This window comes from Marmota flaviventris, chromosome 8 (assembly GCF_047511675.1).
Source record: "Marmota flaviventris isolate mMarFla1 chromosome 8, mMarFla1.hap1, whole genome shotgun sequence".
NCBI classification, from domain to species: domain Eukaryota; kingdom Metazoa; phylum Chordata; class Mammalia; order Rodentia; family Sciuridae; genus Marmota; species Marmota flaviventris.
In genome coordinates, this window is record NC_092505.1 from 91,408,259 (window position 1) to 91,425,180 (window position 16,922).

At 33.6% G+C, this 16,922-nt stretch overlaps 1 protein-coding gene across 1 annotated transcript in view; it reads right to left on the reverse strand.

The window, feature by feature from the left end:
* Positions 1-16,922, reverse strand: part of Naaladl2 (N-acetylated alpha-linked acidic dipeptidase like 2) — a 675,105-nt gene that overhangs the window by 341,955 nt on the left and 316,228 nt on the right. The window contains exon 6 of the mRNA XM_071614921.1: positions 859-1,002. Within this exon, the coding sequence (XP_071471022.1) occupies positions 859-1,002 (144 nt within the window). The remainder of the gene's footprint in view (positions 1-858; positions 1,003-16,922) is intronic.

Here is a 16,922-nt window from a genome sequence, read left to right on the forward strand (position 1 = left end):
ATATGCCTCTAACAGAAAGCCATCCTGAATATATTCAGATTTTTTCAAAAAGCTTCTTCAAAACATTTTTAATGCTTTTGTTATTGAGAGAAAACCAGGTGAGCTAAAACACAGCCAGCTGCGCTTGCAGAAGTGAACACATACACACACACACACAACAAAAAAATAAATAAAATAAAACGCCAGCTCTTAAGTAATAGTTAACAGCAACTAGAGACAAACCTGACAATATGTAAAGAGAATCTCTTCTTTGAACTCTAATGCTGAAGTTGGAGGCAGAAACAAGATAGAGCCCCTGGCTTTCATCCTACCATAGGTAGCTTAACTACTCTGGTTTGATCCTGTGTGGCCCAACAAGGCCTGACAAACAGCACTGCTGTACCAGAAGCATCTCTAGGGCGATGATGCGTATAGACAGAGGGATTTTTTAGTCAATTGCAGGAATTAGGCTTTAATGCTTTATACTAAAAGACTTCATACCCCAGATAGCTGCCTGCTATCCACTGAATCTTGGCAGGCAGTGAGACTGCTGAAGCAGAAATGGGGAAGTAATGTTAAGCAGATTTTCACGCATGTACAAAATGCTTTATTTTGTAAAGCTACTTTTCTTTGTAGCAGTTCAAAATGCTTTTTTTTTTAAACCTCTGAGTTTGGTCCACTCTCAGTGTTTACCAAAATTACTTTCTAAAAATGTCTCTATAGAGCACAGAGCAGATAAATGTCCCCTTCATCAAAAGTCAATGTTTTGGAAAGAAGAATCCTGAACATGTCAATTAAAGAGATTTTTTTTTTTTTTTTTTAATGATCATAGTTCTTTCAAAAATGACAAGACACACAGAAGGATATTAAATACTTTACCATTGTTTGGAAGCTCGAGAGGGCTACAGATGTTGCTTTTGCTTCTAGTTGTTGGAGAAGAGATCAGTTTTGCCACAAGGGATGCAGAAATGGGCTGCACCAACAGGGAGGTGAGGTTTGACTGGTTTTGTCTGAAGCTTCCATCTGTATTCAGAAGAGGAAGGAACATTGTCCTTAGTAAACAGATATTAAAAATAATCAAGGAGAAGTTCTTTGTAATAAGTATGTAAATCACGAGCAATAAGTTTATATTTGTTCATTTGTTTATTTACTCCTTAGTTACACTGTGTCTGCTTATTAAAAATGATTTGAGATACTTCATAAGAATCTAGTCCAATTACAGTTATGTATCCTATTAAAGATGGCAGATTATACACATACACTTACCTCCATTGTCCCATAAAACTCCATTAAAATGACAACAAAGGAATGAAAAAGAGTAAATCCACTGGGGCAGGGAGAATAGATAGTAATACAATTTTAGAAGTTGGAAAGCAGATGAGTAAGTGTCAGCTGACATAACAGCCCTGAGGAGACCAAAATCTCAGCCTGCAGTGAGAAGCGAGAAGCAGCACAGTTATAACCGCAGAACTCAGAAAGGCTTAGGGATTGGCAAAAACAGCTCCCTACTGCGGCAGGCATGAAGGTGGCTGGATTCAGAGGATTGGAATAGATTCTAATTGAGAAGGAATCTGTCCTACTGAGCTTCTTGCACACCCAGTCAATGCAGGTTCCTATTCCTCCCTCATTCTAACAGAAAATAGAAACTCTGAATCTGGAGACACCAGATACAGTGAAGTAAGTGATACTGAAAACAGGATGTTGATATCATTGCTGAGACCCTTCCGATATTTTACCTTCCTGACACCCAATTCCTTCCATCCAGGTAGGTCAATAGAAGATTGTCTAGTAGCAAATAAGTCCAGCTCAACCAAAAATATCTAAAAATAATGAAAATCTGGAGGTCTAGCCAAAAGTAACTCTCTCAAGACATCCTGCATTGGAAATCATTACTCAATAAATTCCACCCCTATACAAAAACTTCAAATCAACTTAGTTTTGCTATTTTTAAGTGTGAGCTTCCACCATGAATACTGTACAGTAAGAGGGATGCCACTGAAGCAGCCCAGTGAGGATGAAAGGAGGAGGCCAGAAGTCTCTGGACGGAGGTCTCCAGGAAGAAAAAATAAATGGGAATACAGATGAGAGCTAATGTATCCAGAGAATATTTACTGTCAGATCAGAATTAGGATTTGAAGAGTTCCTAGACATGTAGAAAAATAAGAAATATAAAGAGAGACAACTATTAGCTGTAAAGGGACCAGAACTTGTGTTAGAAGGTAGGTAATGGTACAATATGGGTGATATTTATATAATCATAATATAAATGATGATTATTGACTTAAAAGCAAAAAATGATATTTTTAGGATAAATGGGGGAGGGGCCAAAGTCCAAGGTCATGCATGTGGAGTCTTATGAAAGGTAAAGCCATGTTTTTCTGAGTGGTAAGTCAATATAATGGAAAATACTTAAAAATGATGAGATAACCCAAACATGTTGAAAGATAGGAGGTAAATATAAAAAAAATAGGTGACAAAAGGTATTAAAAGCAATTAAGTGTTTTCCCTGGGGAGACAATTAAAGGATAGGAGACACAGGAAAGGGTAGGGGAAGGTGGCATTTTTATAAATCAAGCCTCATGAAAATATTTGACTAAATAAACTACATTCATTTATAAGTTTGAAAAAAAAACAAAATAAAAAAAGAGAGAAAACAGCTGTGGTAATGCAAAATGAAGAAAACTACACAAATACTTAGTAAAAAGAGAAAAAAACTAAATGGTTCTTAAGCAAACATTTAAAAAATAATCAACTGAAATATTTTTACAGAGTCAGAAAAAGAAATACACAATGGAATGACTCTATGAGGCAGCCAATAATGTTTTCGAACACAGTCTTATATTTTTCAAAACTTTTATTAAGGAAAATAATTGCTGAAAGTTTTCCCAGAATTTAATTTGACAGGACTGCAGGGGGTGCAGAGCCCAATGATGCTGGCAGGCAGGCTCCAGGAGGCAGAGCATAAATGAGAAAATATGTTTCAAAAGTGTTTCCTTAATTTATTATCTGGAAAACCACGAGGCTAAAAAAATGATATTTAGCTTAGGCCTGTGGCAGCCTTAGAAGTCATGGCTTTGAAGAAAACAATAATAAAGATTTAAGCTTAGAATCAGTTTTGTTATATAAGCACAGCTCTAGTCTTGTAATTTAGTAACTCTTTTCTGTGGATATATGACAGTGCGTTTGGACCGTAGTGTAGTTCACGGCTCCCTGGCCATTTTCATGTCATACTTCCATGACTGGCTATATAATTTGCAGGGCCACGAGCAAAATGACAATGTGGGATGGCCCGTTGCAAAAATATGAAGAAATTCAATATGGCTGTAGCAAAACACTGAAACAAATGTGAGGCCCTCCTGAGCGGGGGCTCTGAGAGACCGCACAGGTCTCATGCTCAGGAAGCAGGCCATGAATGGTCTACTTAGAAGACGACAGTGGTCACAGAACCTGCTGGGACAAAGTGAAGAGGATCCACACACCTCAAAGAGGGTGCTGACAGGCAAAGTAACCAACCCCTGCACACAAACTGCCATCACTTTTACCAATTTCTATTATACATAGGACAGTGAAATGGTATTTATGTGTATCAGTTATTTAGAAATTTTTATGGATGTTGGATCCTAACAGGTTTCCCATACAAAATAAAATTTCTTAAGTTTCTGTATGCTTTACCAGTTCAAATACTTAATTTTAGCTTGTCATTCAAGGTCCTTTGCAATATTAAACTTTATCTTTCCAGTATTATTTCCTGTCATTCTTCCTCATATGTCTTCCGTTAAAGCTTGATCTATCCCCTACATGTCCTGTGATTTTATCTTCATATTTTTACTTAAGCATTTCCTCTCACTTTACTTGTTCTTCTCACCCACTACACAAATCTTAAGTGCACAGTGCTTCCTTCAAAGCCCAACTCAAAAGTCACCTTCCACGTGAAGTTTTCACTAATTCCTTCGGTTCTGTGTGATACACCTGCACCTTTTTGGCAATACTTGCCTTTTTCAATTATCATTATTGCTATACAAGAAACACTTCATCTTTTTTTTTTTCACTAAATTCTAATTTTCTTGGAGGAAAAAAACCAATTCATCCATATCATTATATGAAACAAAGCACCTAGCACATTGTCAGAAACACATCAGTAGGTCAATAATTAGTGAAATAGAAATAATCACAATTATATGAAAAATAAATGCTTATTTTACTGATTTTTCTGAATGTCTAAAATATTGAGCAGGAGCCCAACTGAAGACCAATTTATACTTCTCTACTTGCTATGTACTTATGACTTCTCCAGAGCTGACTGTTCCCTTCTCCCAGCAGTCACATCAAACAGACTTTCCAGATCCATCTATCCCCATCAACCCGATGATTAACCTTGTTCTAACATTACCTGTTATAGATGAATAGTTTTTAAATAAATAAAATCATCTTTGAGATATATTTATCTGCTACTAAAAAATCAATATCTCTATTCCATTTTTCACCAGATTGCTCTACTAAGCATATAAAACAAAATATTTAAAAGTTAAATATGAGTGAAACCTAAGCCATAATTGCACATCCCCAAATCTTTGATTTTTTTGTGCTGCATGACTAATAGACTTGCATTAGTTTTGAAATTCCTGAAGTAAGTGGTTCATTAATTTTTCACCTTCACCTTAATGGAAATTTGACAAACAGTTCACTTCTGAGAGCAGATACTAAAAGCAGAACTTAACAAGACACTAAGATTAAATTATAGACAAAAGTTGCTTTTTTCAAAAACCCTACTATTGAAGAAAAGCTGAGAGAATTTCATTTTCTTACATTTTATTAAAATACTTTGAGTAAAACTAAACACATATCACATTTTTATTCAGTTATATTTTAAAACACATTTATGAACATTAAATGTGATATGAAAATTAAGTAGAGTATGTTCCGTGATACTAAAAGTACTATATAGAAAAACTGTAATATTACATTTTAGCTCTCTAGCTTTTAGATGCCAGCATTTGTGTCATGTTCTGTGCATTGTTTATGTTCTGTACTGATGACATGAATTTTTATTTTAATAGGTATCTAAGTCTCTATGCATTCTTTGTAATCTAAAGATTCAAATGTATCCATTCCATCAATAATTCAATCTCACACATACACACAAATATTCAACCACACACATACAGTATAATGAAGAATTTGAATATACAGAATTTAAGTCCAACTCCATCACTGACTCACAGTTAGAAATTTACAAATAATTGATTTCACTATGGTTATATTGTCACCCCATCTACTGTTCCTGAACTACCAAGGTGACCCCAAACGGTCTTCATTTTGCTGACTTACTGAAATAAAGCACACTATTAGCTCAGACATCCAGAGTCTGAATTATAGTGAGTGACATTTAGAAGAAATAAGGTTAAAATAAGTAAATATTATCTATCTGTACATATTTAATAGGTTTCACCTTATTCTTTTCATACTGTTGATATCCACTCACTTCAATCACATCTGGTTAGGTATAATGAAAACATGAGCCCAGTGTGGCAGCACATGCCTATAACCTTAGCTACTCCAGAGGCAAGAGGATCACCAAGTTCCAGGCCAGCCTCAGTAACTTAGCAAGACCCTGTGTCTCAAAATAATAATAATAAAAAAAAAATGGGGGAAAGAGAGGGCCAGAACAAAGCTCATGGTAGAGTGCTTTCCCAGCATGCATGAGGCCCTGGATTCAAGCCCCAGTTCAGGAGAAATAAAAGAAAAAAGGAAGAGAGGGAAGAAAAACATGAACACCAGCACCAGTGTGTGTGCATGTGCGCCTGTGTGAGAGAGACAAAATGAAATACTTTTAAACCCCAATTAAAAAGTCAGTGTATGCAACCAGTGCCAATTATACAAGCAGAAATCTCAGACATTGGGAACCTCAAGATTGAGATGCTAAGAGGTTCTAAGGTAAAGAAGATGCTGGTTCAGTAAAAGAGGGACCTTGTGTGGATGGGTGATGACAATGTACCACAGTTAGAAGAATAGCAGAGCTTCTGACTTTAGGAGCATGACTCAACCCTCTGCATTTGATAAACCCACCCCTCCTCATGTGTATGTGTGACATTTTTGCTACCCAGTGAAGTATAGATACTTTCCATTCAACGGTAGCCCTCCAACAAAGAATGACCATATGACCTGGACCCTAGTACATTTTCAAAATCTCAGGTCCCACCCCAGACTTTAAGAATGAAAATCCTTCCTCTAACAAGATCCCTGGGTGATTCATATGAACATTAGATAAATACTAGCCCAAATCAGTGTATACTTTTCCACAGCACAATTCACAATTCATAATTTTCACATCAACAAAAATATAAAAAGCAGAACAAATGGATGAACACTGTGTTTCCTCCCATTTTCTAGAGTTAAAAGTTGCAGAACCTTTGACTACATCTGTAAATCTCAGATCAACAGTTCTTTTGATCTGTTTCAAAATGTGTAACAAGTCTGTTCATAAGCTCTGTTTATATAAGTTGAAAAAGGATTGAGAGCATTTTTGTTTCGTTTTTTGTCCTTTCTTTAAAGTTGAATTTGGTAATTTAAACATCAAAATCACATTTATAACTCATTATTTCATTCATGAATAAATATTATAATAGCTGACTGATTAGAAATTTCCTTTCTTACGTTTAGATATTGTAATTTAATACCATAAAAGATTGACAAGCTAAAAGTAAAAATACTGCCCACTTACAAGCAAACCAAAATATCAGAAAGCTGAGAAAGCAAAGATTTTAAGGCATATTTCATTCTGCTTTTATGTATAAGACCCAAATAATCAAATGAGAAAGTTGGCATTAGTGTTGTTATCCCAGAATATATGATTTTACTGTCTTCAGAGGACTGCCACTTTGACAGACATCAGACCATTAAATAACTGGCACAAATGTTTGTTTTTTGTTTGTTTTGTTTTGTTTTATTTGAGCCCATTAAATTTACAGGTTTGTGTTTTTTTAGTAAGTTTTCTGAAATGACCAGCACATTACAATGGCTGGTCATTTTGCTGTCCTTATGAAGATATTGATCCTTTATTTTTTTTAGTATCTTATAACCCACTGCTTATGAATACCTCCATCTTCCCTCAAGCTAGTCAAAGCCAACACTGTGTTATTAGGTTATTATTAAAAATGAAAACACTCAAAAAATATTTTGTGCTATGCCTTCTTCTCTGAATGTGTGTGTGTGTGTGTATATATATGGTTTTCTTCACCATAAAGGGCTTTTCTTACTAATCTTTATTTCCATAATTAATTTTTCTTTAATTTCACAATATATTTACTGCCTTTTTATCTAACCAATGTAAATTTTAGGACCAAAGGCTCAAAGACAACAATTTGCCCAAGTCTGAGTTGTCAGACATCCTAAGAAGCTTTTTCCTTCTTATGTGCTCCCACATAAGCCTTTGCTTACACATTTATTAAACTTACTGTCTCCTCTAATTCCTTTTCAAAAGGTTTTCTACTCACCCCCATAGCATAAGCTCCTCAGGGCTCATTTACCACTGTATTCCCCAGGCTGATCATGGTGCTGAGTAAAATGTGGGCGCTCAGTGAACAATTTTTGAATGGATGAGTATACCAAAGTTCAAATGAGCAGTTTTGTTCTGTCTCATCTTGAGACTAAAACCCATGACTCATAAAATATGGAATCATAAAAGTGAAGACACAGATGGCTGCATGCTTTTCTTCACTGTGCCACTCTTAAACAAAAGCATCCTGTGATATTGTAAATATCACAATATTTTAATGCTTAACTTAAGCATCATAAAAACAATTGTATTTACATCTACACCAAAGGGAGTAGAAAGTAACATACTCATTTGTAAAGCAAAATGACTGCTTATTGTGATATTAAAAGATCATAAACTTTTATTTTAGAAAAGCAGCACACAGAAAACTCTTTTTAATATTAACTGGGGCTCTTTATTTCTAACTAGCTCATTTATAGGGATTGATCATAATATGACACAGGTCCAAAAGGAGTTATATAATTTTCCCCATGATTAAAAATTATTTTCTTTTATATGTAGACATAAACCCAAGATTTATCTGGACGTAGTGGCTCACACCTCTAATCCCAGTGGCTAAGGAGGTTGAGGTAGGAGGGTCGTGAGTTCAAAGCCAACCTCAGCAACTTAGCAAGGCTCTAAGCAACTCAGTGAGGTCCTATCTCTAAATAAAATATAAAAAAGAGTTGGGGATGTGGCTCAGTGGTTCAACACCCTGGGTCAAATTCCTGGTACCAAAAAAGAAAAAGCCAAAAAAAGATTTATATTGGTAAAGTGAAATTATATGGGGCAAAGAATCATAATATATAAATTACCATCATTGTCTCCCTTTCTCCCTCTAACAAATATATTTAAATACATGCAAAATTGTGGCTATATAGTCAGAATTTGTTTAAACTTGATAAACATTCAATTAAAGAAAAGTTTTTATTTTCACGTTAAGAAGTTTTGATTAATGTGCAGCTTAGCAAGATGTAATGCTGGAATGAGGCCAATATGCATGGCATAAGCATAGTAGTTAGTGTTTATACCAGTTGACATGTGGTGTGAGCTATATTGGAATTGATCAGTATTGGAAGTTATCATAAGAAGATATTTTCATGCATACCTTCTGTCTACCAATGTCTTAAAACACATTGATATAAATACCCCAGAGACAAAGCCCAATCCTGTGTTTTCAAAAGATGATGGCCATCATTAACATCTTCTGTTAACACATTTTTTTGGTCTGATACTTTTTTTAGTGGAGGATTTTATCCCACTAAATTCATATTATATTCTTGCCTTTTATGCAAAATGGTAGAGTTAGAATGACAGTAGCAATATTCAGATATTGACAAATGCATTTTTAATTCTGTTTCAGAGGAATATATGGATATATGAGGACTGACTTCCCCACTCTATGCAAATCTAAAAAATTCTGCACTCAACCTTTGTCTACTCCAAGAGTATTAATTTCCAATACATGAAATTTTAGAAACAACCATAAACTATATCTTAAGAAAAACAAACTGAGGGACAGATAAATGATCTATTTTGTTCTTTACTTCCAGGAGGGTAGTCTAGATTCATAACTGGAATAATTGGCCATCTGCACATTACTTGCACCATCCGTAAAGTAATACTCCTTAGAGGCATTACCTCAAGAAGCTTCTCTTCTCAAACTTGAAGGGTATAAACATTGGAATGATTTGCAAAGTCTACATTTTCAGAAAAAGTACACTTTGCATTTTTTAAAAGAGAGCAAATAAATATGTGGATGTGTTTTGATTATTTTGTTGTTGTTATTGTTGTGAAAGTATGCAGCCATTAATTTACAATAAAATTCTTCATACCAGATTGTAATGAAAACACTTTATTTTATGAGGCTGAATATATGAATAGGCAGAAGAACAGTACTTTATTTCTATGTTCATAGAGTTTTTAGATATTTACTAATAACAAAAGTGGGAAATTATTAACCCTTGTTTCCCTGATATTGTCAGAATAAATGCACTATATCAAGTATAAAATATCTTTTAAAGCTTCATGGTTACTTGGATATTTCCTGTTTTTATCTGGCCTTTGCTGTGTCTCTAAGAGAGAAATGACTCTGGGAAAGTTTTTCACTTCTTTTGGATTCTTAAGCTCATCATAGTAAGATATTCTTGTTTTGTTTAGTTTTTAATACTTATTTTAGTCATACATTTTCTTTTCTTATTTTTATATGGTGCTGAGGATCGAACCCAGTGCCTCACATGTGTAAGACAAGCACTCTGCCACTGAGCCACAACCCCAGCCCATGGTAAGGTATTCTTGACATCAATTTTAGAAAAAAGCTTTCTTACCTTAACATTGAAAGAGGCTCTCTGTAAAATACAGCTAAGTTGGAAGCAAATGCCATGATGTAATTACAGAAATGTCTCTTTTGTTTAAAATGGGAAGTATGTAAGATTTTAATAGGTTCCTGTCCTGATTTATTATTTTTATTACAATATAATTAAGATTATGTTTTATTATTAATCACAAATAGAATTTTTACTTTCTATACTGATGGGATACATTGAGGGAATATGTACTTGGAAGAAATCCATGGGAAAAAAAAATGTCCCCTGTTATTGAGCCACAGATTGATTGTTGAGAAGTGCCTGTACACATATTTTCAGTCATCAATATTCTTTTACTAATTATTCCTGTGAATTCATGGATATGAAAAATTTTCTTATGCAAAGGAGCTATAATTTGGTGAATACAATTTATCCGGTTGTTTTGGATGTGCATTTCCTAGAAGTATTTTATGACATAGGACTCAAATTCATATTCAAAACAAAAAGAGAAAGGAAAAGAAAGAGATTAAGGAAAAAAGTCTAAGGTAATGTTTTGCCTTAATTTTTACTAACATAATATTTCCTAATGTATTGAAAGGTTATTTAATTAAATAATAAGTCTTCTTTGGAATCATGGGAAAGGCTGTGTGGCACAGGGAGAGAAGTGGCTGTGGTCAGTATCCCCCCAATTGCCCCATTAATAGGTTGAGGTGTTCTTACAGGATAGGAATGGAGTCTTTGTTACTTCAAAAGGCACCATGCATGATTGTCTTTTAAAAGCTTTTCCATGACAATGGAACTTGAAAAAGGAATTAAGATTATTCACTCTGGTCTAAATTTTCTTTTCAGCTCCTTCATTTAAACTTCCTTCATAACAACTCAGTAGTGTTATATTACTAGTGCATTTTGAAAAGTCTCTTCATCACTCTAGTCAACACTGTGAATGTTAGAAGTAATAGAAAGTGAGTGGGACCTTAAATAACTGGAAAATAAAAAGTCCAACCAGGCATTCTAGAGTAAGACCAAGATCTAGGGGGGAAAAATTCTAAGGAGCAGGTATAATAGCAGTGGTCACCAAGCATATCAGAGCCTGACTCCAAGAAACACTTTTCTTGTCTCATCATCAGGAAATAGAAAAGAAGTGTCTAGAACTCTTAAAAAAAAAAAAAAAAAAAAAACAATTACTAGTCCTCTTCTCATTAGCTACATCTGGTATAGAATGACCTTGGCTTTGACAATATTTTCCCTATGCTTCAAACTATAAAGAAAATGAGTTGATATAGGGGAGATGACTCCAGGCCAAAGAATTAACACAATTAAATGAGCCATGTAGGAAAATAAAGAGGCAAAATGGGAATGGCAAGAAGCCACCAAACTGGAGACAACGAAATATGTTATAGATTAAGACTAGAATTGTAGAGTCCCTACTATGATGAGTTCTTACGATAGATTAAGAAATGTGGGGAATATTAAGTAAGTGCTCTTTATCATAGAGTTTTAAGCAGAGAATTGACATCATAAAAGTGGAATTTAGAAATATTGGTCTGATAGTGATATGCACAAAAGAACAGAACTGTAATAAGGAACAAAATAAAATTAAACACACACACACACACGCACACACCATTCAGAACAGGCACAGAGCTCAGTTAATTTCCATACTTTATTTATAATGATGTAACTTTTCAAACTGCACTAGTTATTCCCATTTCCATTTTCAGAAACAACTATAAAGCTCAGAAATTTTGAGATGCCTAGAGTCATTTGTCTGATAAGCAATGGTTATTTCTTTTAAACTCTGGTTGTGATGTCAATACTATTTAGAACATAATGCAGCTTCTCAATGAGAACTAAAATCTCCATGAACTAGGATGTCTTTGAAAGTAGAAAGGTAATTATCTGTGTTAGGCTGCTTTTGGTTACTATAACTAATTACCTGATATAATTAACTTACAAAGAGAAAACATTTATTTTTTCTTACAGTTTTGAATGTTCTAGTCCTCTGATGCTTTTTCCCCATGAATTTGGGCTTGTGGTAAGGCAGTGCATCATGGTATAGTAGAGGCAAATTGTTTACTTTATGGCAAACAAGCAAGAGACTAGTGTTCCAAAATTCTCATTAAAAGCTCACACTGAACAACCTAAAGTCCTCTCACTAGGTTCTACCATCTCCAAATGGCACCACTTTGAGGACCAAGCCCTTAACTCATGAGCCATTTGGAAACATTCAAACTATAACAAGATCCATATGAACCTCTTGGAAAAGGAAAATTGTCAAGACCTGGCAACACATTGAAGAGAACCTTGGCAATGAAGTAAGAGAATCATCAATTAAGATTCAATCCTGGATGACCAGAAGAATAAAAACCCTAAAAATGAAGCAAATGTGATGGAAAAACTATCCTGAAGGTGAAGAAATGTCAGAATATTTTAAATAATTGCATTTACTATTTAGCTTCATTGTACAATAATTACTGCAACGTTTCTATAAATAAAGTAAAAAAAGTCCCTCTCACCTTTTCATGCGGAACACTTCTGCCCATTAAGTTCTGACTTTAATTGCTTGGTCATAGCGCACACATTACATTTAACCCCATTGGTTGTTTTCTGAATACTCTGCAAATGTCTACACAATGACATCCCTTAAACTGCAGCTTCCTAGTCTATAAAGTGAGGACAAAAGCTGCCAAATACCTAGCCCACAGAAAGCCTTTAGGATTAATGAGATACCCATAAAGTGCTTTGAGCTCCACAGAAGAGCGGGTACAATATAAATGAGCCACATTATTTCACTGACAAATACTATCCATATACTGTCCAACAGAACTGAAAAGAAAAAAGAAAAACCCAATCTCTACTTTATACCTCTGATAGTGCACATTGTCTCGCCATCTCTTCTTTTCATTCTTTTGAGGTTTGGCAGGGGTGGGAGGGTGGATAAAAATTTCTGTCATGTGCCTAACTGTGGTGTGATCTGAGATACACAAATCAAACAAATAGTAGGACAGTCTGTGTTCACTTTCTTATAATAGTTTTGGTATAAAATGAACTAAAAATGTGACACATTTGCAAGGTTGCTTCAAAGAAAAAAATAAATCATATGAAAGCAAGTATCTATTTTTAGAGTGTATTATGCTAAAGTCAGATTCATTTTTCAGTACAAAAGGAGACATCAACTACTTTTGAAGGCATTCAGGATTTATTTGAACTTCTCAAAGATTTCAAAATTATTTCAAGTTTCAATGAAAATACCAGTGAGATGCTAGGTTTCTGAGAACTCACATTTTATCAATACAGCCTATCCAGATCAATTGTGGATATTAAAGTTGAATGGTTCTCCATAGCAATAAGAAATTCTAAAAACATTAACTAATGTCAAATTAATATCACAAGATAAACACTCAGTAGTCTAAATCTATAGTTTAGGCATCAGTGGAAACACATACTTTTAAAAACAGTCTAAGTAAACTTACAAATTTGTCTCTTGTTAATCATATATATTTACCAATTTATGTAAAATTTAGGTGAGAAAAGTTTAGTGGAAAATTACAAAGTATTGGGGAAAAATGCAGTTATTCAGTGAACCCACCTTTAGGAAACAGAAATGTAAATAAGACATATAAATGTGATCTTATCAGACTTATACTTATTTCAGCTTACAAGACAACTACATTTGTATACAATTTAATTAATAATGAGAATTAAAAAAAAGAGAAGATATTTAAAGGTGAGATTGAAATCCCTAAGTTCTCTACTGAATATTTTCAGTTAGAATATACTTCAAAATAAAACTACAGAGACTTTTAAAGTCTCCATTGCTTTCAAGTATTCCAAATTAATGTACACTTATAATTATATATGTGTATATATATTTGCCATGTAATACACATATGATTCAACAAAGAGGTTCTGATATAGAATGGTAGCCCTTAAGGCATGGTTAAAAAATGAAATAATATAAAATCAGAATATTAAAGATGAAACTATCCAGAGAATAAAAATTAAATTTCTCCTTGATGGGCAGGGAATTCTGTTAAGTTTTTAATTGTCTAAGTAAAATATACAAATTTATTCTATTTATAAATAAAGCCAAAGCCATTTGGATCATGCCTGCCATTTGAGTCCTCCACATGATCTGAAGGCAATCTTAATGTTTCCTAAAATTTATATTCTGTTAATACAAAAAAATCTTTATACAACTATATAAAATTATTTCTTATTATTTTACTTGAATCATATTTTAACATGCACATAATTCTCTGGCATATTTTTTGGTGGGGAAGTGTTTACCGGGGATTGAACTCAGGGGCACTCAACCACTAAGCCACATCCCCAGCTCTCTTTTGTATTTTATTTAGAGACAGGGTCTCACTGAGTTGCTTAGCACCTTGCTTTTGCCGAGGGTGGTTTTGAATTTGCAATCCTCCTGCCTCAGTCTTCTGGCATTTATTTTTAACTCAGTGAAGACTTCTTCCAGGTCATTTCAAATAAGTTTTCTGAGATTCATGACATTCTTTCATAACTCTAATACTCTAATTTACATAGTAAAGTCCAAATTATGCTACTATAGTCAACATTTCCATGACTGTCCTTGTACATGTGTCTACTTGCATATGTGTGAAGGTTTCTGTAAGATTGATAGAGATAGATTTGGTGTCAGAAAATGTGTGAATATTTAATTTTCAAACATTCCAATAAATTGTCCTCCAAAGTGGCTATATTTCTTTCCCCTCTTATTAACATGATAAAATAGGATACAAAATTCTTATCCTCCAAAAAACCTTCTAAGCAGAAGAAATGGTTCATATAAAGGCCCTGGATTAAGAAGACCATGGTGCCTTTGAGGAAGCAAAAGAGTTCCAGCATGACAGTAGTGGTGCAAAGGTCAGAGAATAAATTAGGCTTTTTAGAGCATGAATTACAACTTGTCTTTAAGAGCAACGTAATCAATTAGGTATCTCTGCTCCCCTGCAAGGAATTCCAAAAAAAAAAAAAAAAAAACTTAGAAAATTAAAAATAATGCAAAAATGCATAAAGAAGGTATTCCCAGGCATAATAATTTTTCAATTTATTTTAACTGATACATACAAACATAAAAATTGCACATATTTATAGAATCCCATGTAATGTTCCTTACCATACATCACATAATGTTTAAATCAAGCTAAACGTTTATCTCTTCAAACATTTATTAATGCTTTGTGGTGAAAAACTTCAAAATCCTTTCTTTTAGCTTTTTGAAATATACAGTACATTACTGTTACCTGTACTCACCCTACTATGTGATAGCACACCAGAGGTTCAACAACTTTTATGCTGACAACTTAACATGTGAAATTTATTCTTTTAAGATAATATAATATAAATAGCATCTTTTCTTTTTTAACCACCTGCAGTTCTACCATCTTCTTTACATCTCTCTCCAAAGGAAACCAGTATCATGAATTTGGTTTTCTTAGTCCTTTTAATTCATACCATGTGTTTTAATATGGAATCATAGCAATCAAAACTATTAGATATTAGAACAGGCTGAGTGGGGAAAAAGCCAAATGGAAATAGATGTATATGATGTGCCATCAATTATATAAGTTTGGGGAATGATTACTCAGGTAGAAACATGAATCATTTGGTGATATTTACATTTCTGATTACTCCTTTTTACATTCTTCATTGTGTGCATGGTCCCCCACTCCCTGCAAAAATAGAAGGGGAAAAAAAGCAAACAAAATTGGTTCAGAAAGAACCAATACATATGAATAATTAAAGTGTAAACGAGGAAGGTATTTTAAGTCCAGGTCTCTGTAACTTCCCATCTATAATCTAAGAATTCATATAATACTACAAAAGTATGAATCCAGTAATATAAGTCTGTTTAGCTATGGATGAAAGGAAATTGAATTACTGTAAAGTTTTCTGCCTAGGAGGAGCAGTATAAAAATAGACAAAGTTAGAAAACATAACTATTGGAAAAGGCTAAGAAAGTGTCAGTCATTTTTACTGAAAAACAAAATATATACTGTTTTAAGGATATGGGATATATATCAAATAGATAAAGAGCTATTAAAAGACAAAAAAAAATTCCTAGGTGTGTATGTCAAGTAAATTTTTACTTGCCAGTGTTATGAAAATTTATTGTGTTAACTAGGAAATATGGCAACGATTTTCTTACCTGAAGCTAATTTTTTTACCATGTAAGTGAGGTACAATACAATTTGGAAAAAGTAAGTGAATTGTTTAATATGTGTATAGTTGTTTCTGAAAGAATGTAGGAAAATATATTAAGGATAGTTTGAAACTTTTAAAAAAATATTCTATTCCCCAAAATGTAGGGATTCATGGTGTTTTTACTGTTAGAAGTACAAATATCTGAATAATATTGTAAGTTGAAAAACAACCCAGAAAACTGCTAGCAATATTTTATTTCTTTCATCTGTGTTGCTAAATTTTTTTTTTAAAAAAAGCCTTTCAAAGTGTTTTCAAGATTGATCCAGCAGTTTGATCCTTTCTGAGTCCTGAAAGAAGTCAATTAGAGAGGAGCATATACTTAAGAAATAACCTAACCTGTAAGACATTTTCTTTAGTCATTGGTCTTAGATTACGCAAAGAGAAGTTTTGTTTGTTGTTGTTTTGTTTTGTTTTGTTGGTCCTTAAACCAAGAGATTTAAACTAGTCTGGCTACTTTTCAAAAATAATTACCTACCAAAATTGTTCACCATCTGCACCACCACCTGGAAACTTTGGGGTACTTAGCACATCCTGCTTTTACACCACAAAACCAAGGCTAAAGTTCTGTGTCCTATGAGTATGGTACTCAGGATGACATTCTCATTATCAGCTACAGGACAGCCACCAGAATTATCCATCTATGATCACTAATCTTTTATATTTGAAATAGAAATTGATACAAAATATAAAGTAAAAAAATTAAATGGTATAGTTTGTCAGTAGAAATTATAAATAAATGTCTAGCATATTAGGAAATATTTATACTGGCAAAGGCTAATGTAGTTTTCTCTTAGCAATTGCAATTCCAAATCTAAACAATAATTGCTTTGATTGTTAATTGACACCTATTTCTGTGAATATTGCAGCACTCTATGCAT